Source organism: Limulus polyphemus, unplaced genomic scaffold (assembly GCF_000517525.1).
Source record: "Limulus polyphemus unplaced genomic scaffold, Limulus_polyphemus-2.1.2 Scaffold10108, whole genome shotgun sequence".
Taxonomy (NCBI): domain Eukaryota; kingdom Metazoa; phylum Arthropoda; class Merostomata; order Xiphosura; family Limulidae; genus Limulus; species Limulus polyphemus.
Window position 1 is genome coordinate 1 of NW_013675718.1, and position 2,009 is coordinate 2,009.

At 29.0% G+C, this 2,009-nt stretch overlaps 1 protein-coding gene across 1 annotated transcript in view; it reads left to right on the forward strand.

Annotated features, from left to right (window-relative positions):
- Positions 1-502: 502 nt before the first annotated feature.
- Positions 503-2,009, forward strand: part of LOC106476239 (amyloid protein-binding protein 2-like) — a gene marked incomplete at its 5' end in the record, with an annotated part of 14,089 nt that continues 12,582 nt past the window's right edge. The window contains one exon of the mRNA XM_013936905.2: positions 503-556. Coding sequence (XP_013792359.1) covers positions 503-556 — 54 coding nt within the window. The remainder of the gene's footprint in view (positions 557-2,009) is intronic.

The window sequence follows — 2,009 nt, forward strand, 5'->3', positions numbered from 1 at the left end:
TAATCTGTGTAGTATAATATGTCACTTAGAAGGTTCTGTATTACAGTTAAATTATTATATTCTGGATTAATCTGTGTAGTATAATATGTCACTTAGAAGGTTCTGTATTACAGTTAAATTATTATATTCTGGATTAATCTGTGTAGTATAATATGTCACTTAGAAGGTTCTGTATTACAGTTAAATTATGATTTTTTAATGTGAATTTAAAGTTAATAACAAAAAATGAAAATAATTGGAATTATATGCATTTGTGATACCAAAATAATTATGTTTCGATCTTATGTTTAGTTATAAGAGCTTTTACACGTGCCCCCTGGGTGCTCAGAATTAAGTCTGAGAACTTATACCTCTAAATATTGTGTTTGATACTTGAGGTGTGCACAGAACAAATTGGCCATTCTGTATCTTTACACTTAACAACAAACAAACAGGACCTTTACGTGTATAGCTTGAGTCCTAGTCCTAAATTATATTTGACATTTTTATTTATTTTAATTAGATATTTTTTATCAATTTACAGACGATTGTTGATGTTCTTCGTCAGGCTGCAAAAGTGAGTAAGCCAGTTTAAGTATGATGTAAATCAAATCAAAGTACTCGCTGAAAGGTATTGCTTATTATTAATTGTTTTTTTTTTGTTGCCGATAGTAAACTTGTTTTTAAATCTGTCTGTCTATGTGTTACATTAACGTGCAAAATGGTATTGTTTCAAAATTGTTAGTTATAAAAAAACAGCAAAATTAATATAATTATAATGTTAATATTAATAAAAACAGATGACGAATTAGGAGTTTTATCACTGTTACTTTAGTCCAGATGCTTTATTTCAATTTTCCTATTAAATGCTTAGCATTTTCATTTCTCTTTTCTCTATCCAACTGTTTAAAATGATTTGGAAATAACTTGCTGTTATAGTTTTATAACCTAATTGGGCAATTCTTAGTTTTTTTTAGAATTTATCATATTAAAAAAAAGAAACCATAAAATATGTTATCTTACAGTTTTTTTAATTTAATACCTGTCTCTCTATCCCATTTTTTAGTCTAGCTCAGCCATATGGAGGGGGGGGGGCTTTCACGAAAATAATTGTCTTTGTGCCTACTTCCGCCCCTCGATTATGTGGTCAACAGTAAGCTTGGGGGACATTAAACTTTCGATTTTGATTCCTGCTAGCGTGAAATGCCCCTCGTAGCTTTGCACTTAAAAAACAAAACGAAACTCTGATGTTTTAGTTTCTTTAAACTTCATCCAGCAAACTCAAATTTATAATTTTACTTCTAGTTTTAAAACTTGTAACTTACTTTTTATTTCTTATGATAAGAATAATGTCAAAGAACACTGGATTTTATGTTTAACATTTGAGATGAACTTAAGATTTCTACAAAATGTTTGTTTACAGTTTAGCTGCTTCTAAAGCTAGAAATCAAACATAAAATATCAGTTCATTCACAGTTTTATCACAACTGTGAAATATGTTAGCTCTTTCTCATAAACCACTCTCAAGGGGTGCCAAAATCGACACGACAATTAGCAGTTATTGTTGATTTTACAGGGGCACGGATGCCAAATACAAAGTTCACATAGGCCATAATTTTGCCTCGGTTTAACTCTGATAACAACAATCATACAAACAATAATAACTAAGGTGTCTTTTACTTTTCATATTATTTAATTTCCATTGTTACTTTGATTAACTTATTGGTTTCCAATACCGACAAATAACTTGAACATATTTATCATTAACTGGTTTATACTTCAGTCTTTATACATTTTCAAAGTACAGTTGCTAAATATAACGATAATTAAACAAATAAAACACTAAACAGTAATCATGGGGAGAAACTACAGCAAGAAAACACAATGAAAAGAAAAAAAAACAACGAAAAATCAGTATTATTTTTTTTTACTTTTCATTGTGTTTTCTTGCTGTAGTTTCTCCCCGTGATTACTGTTTAGTGTTTTATTTGTTTAATTATCGTTATATTTAGCAACTGTACTTTGAAAAT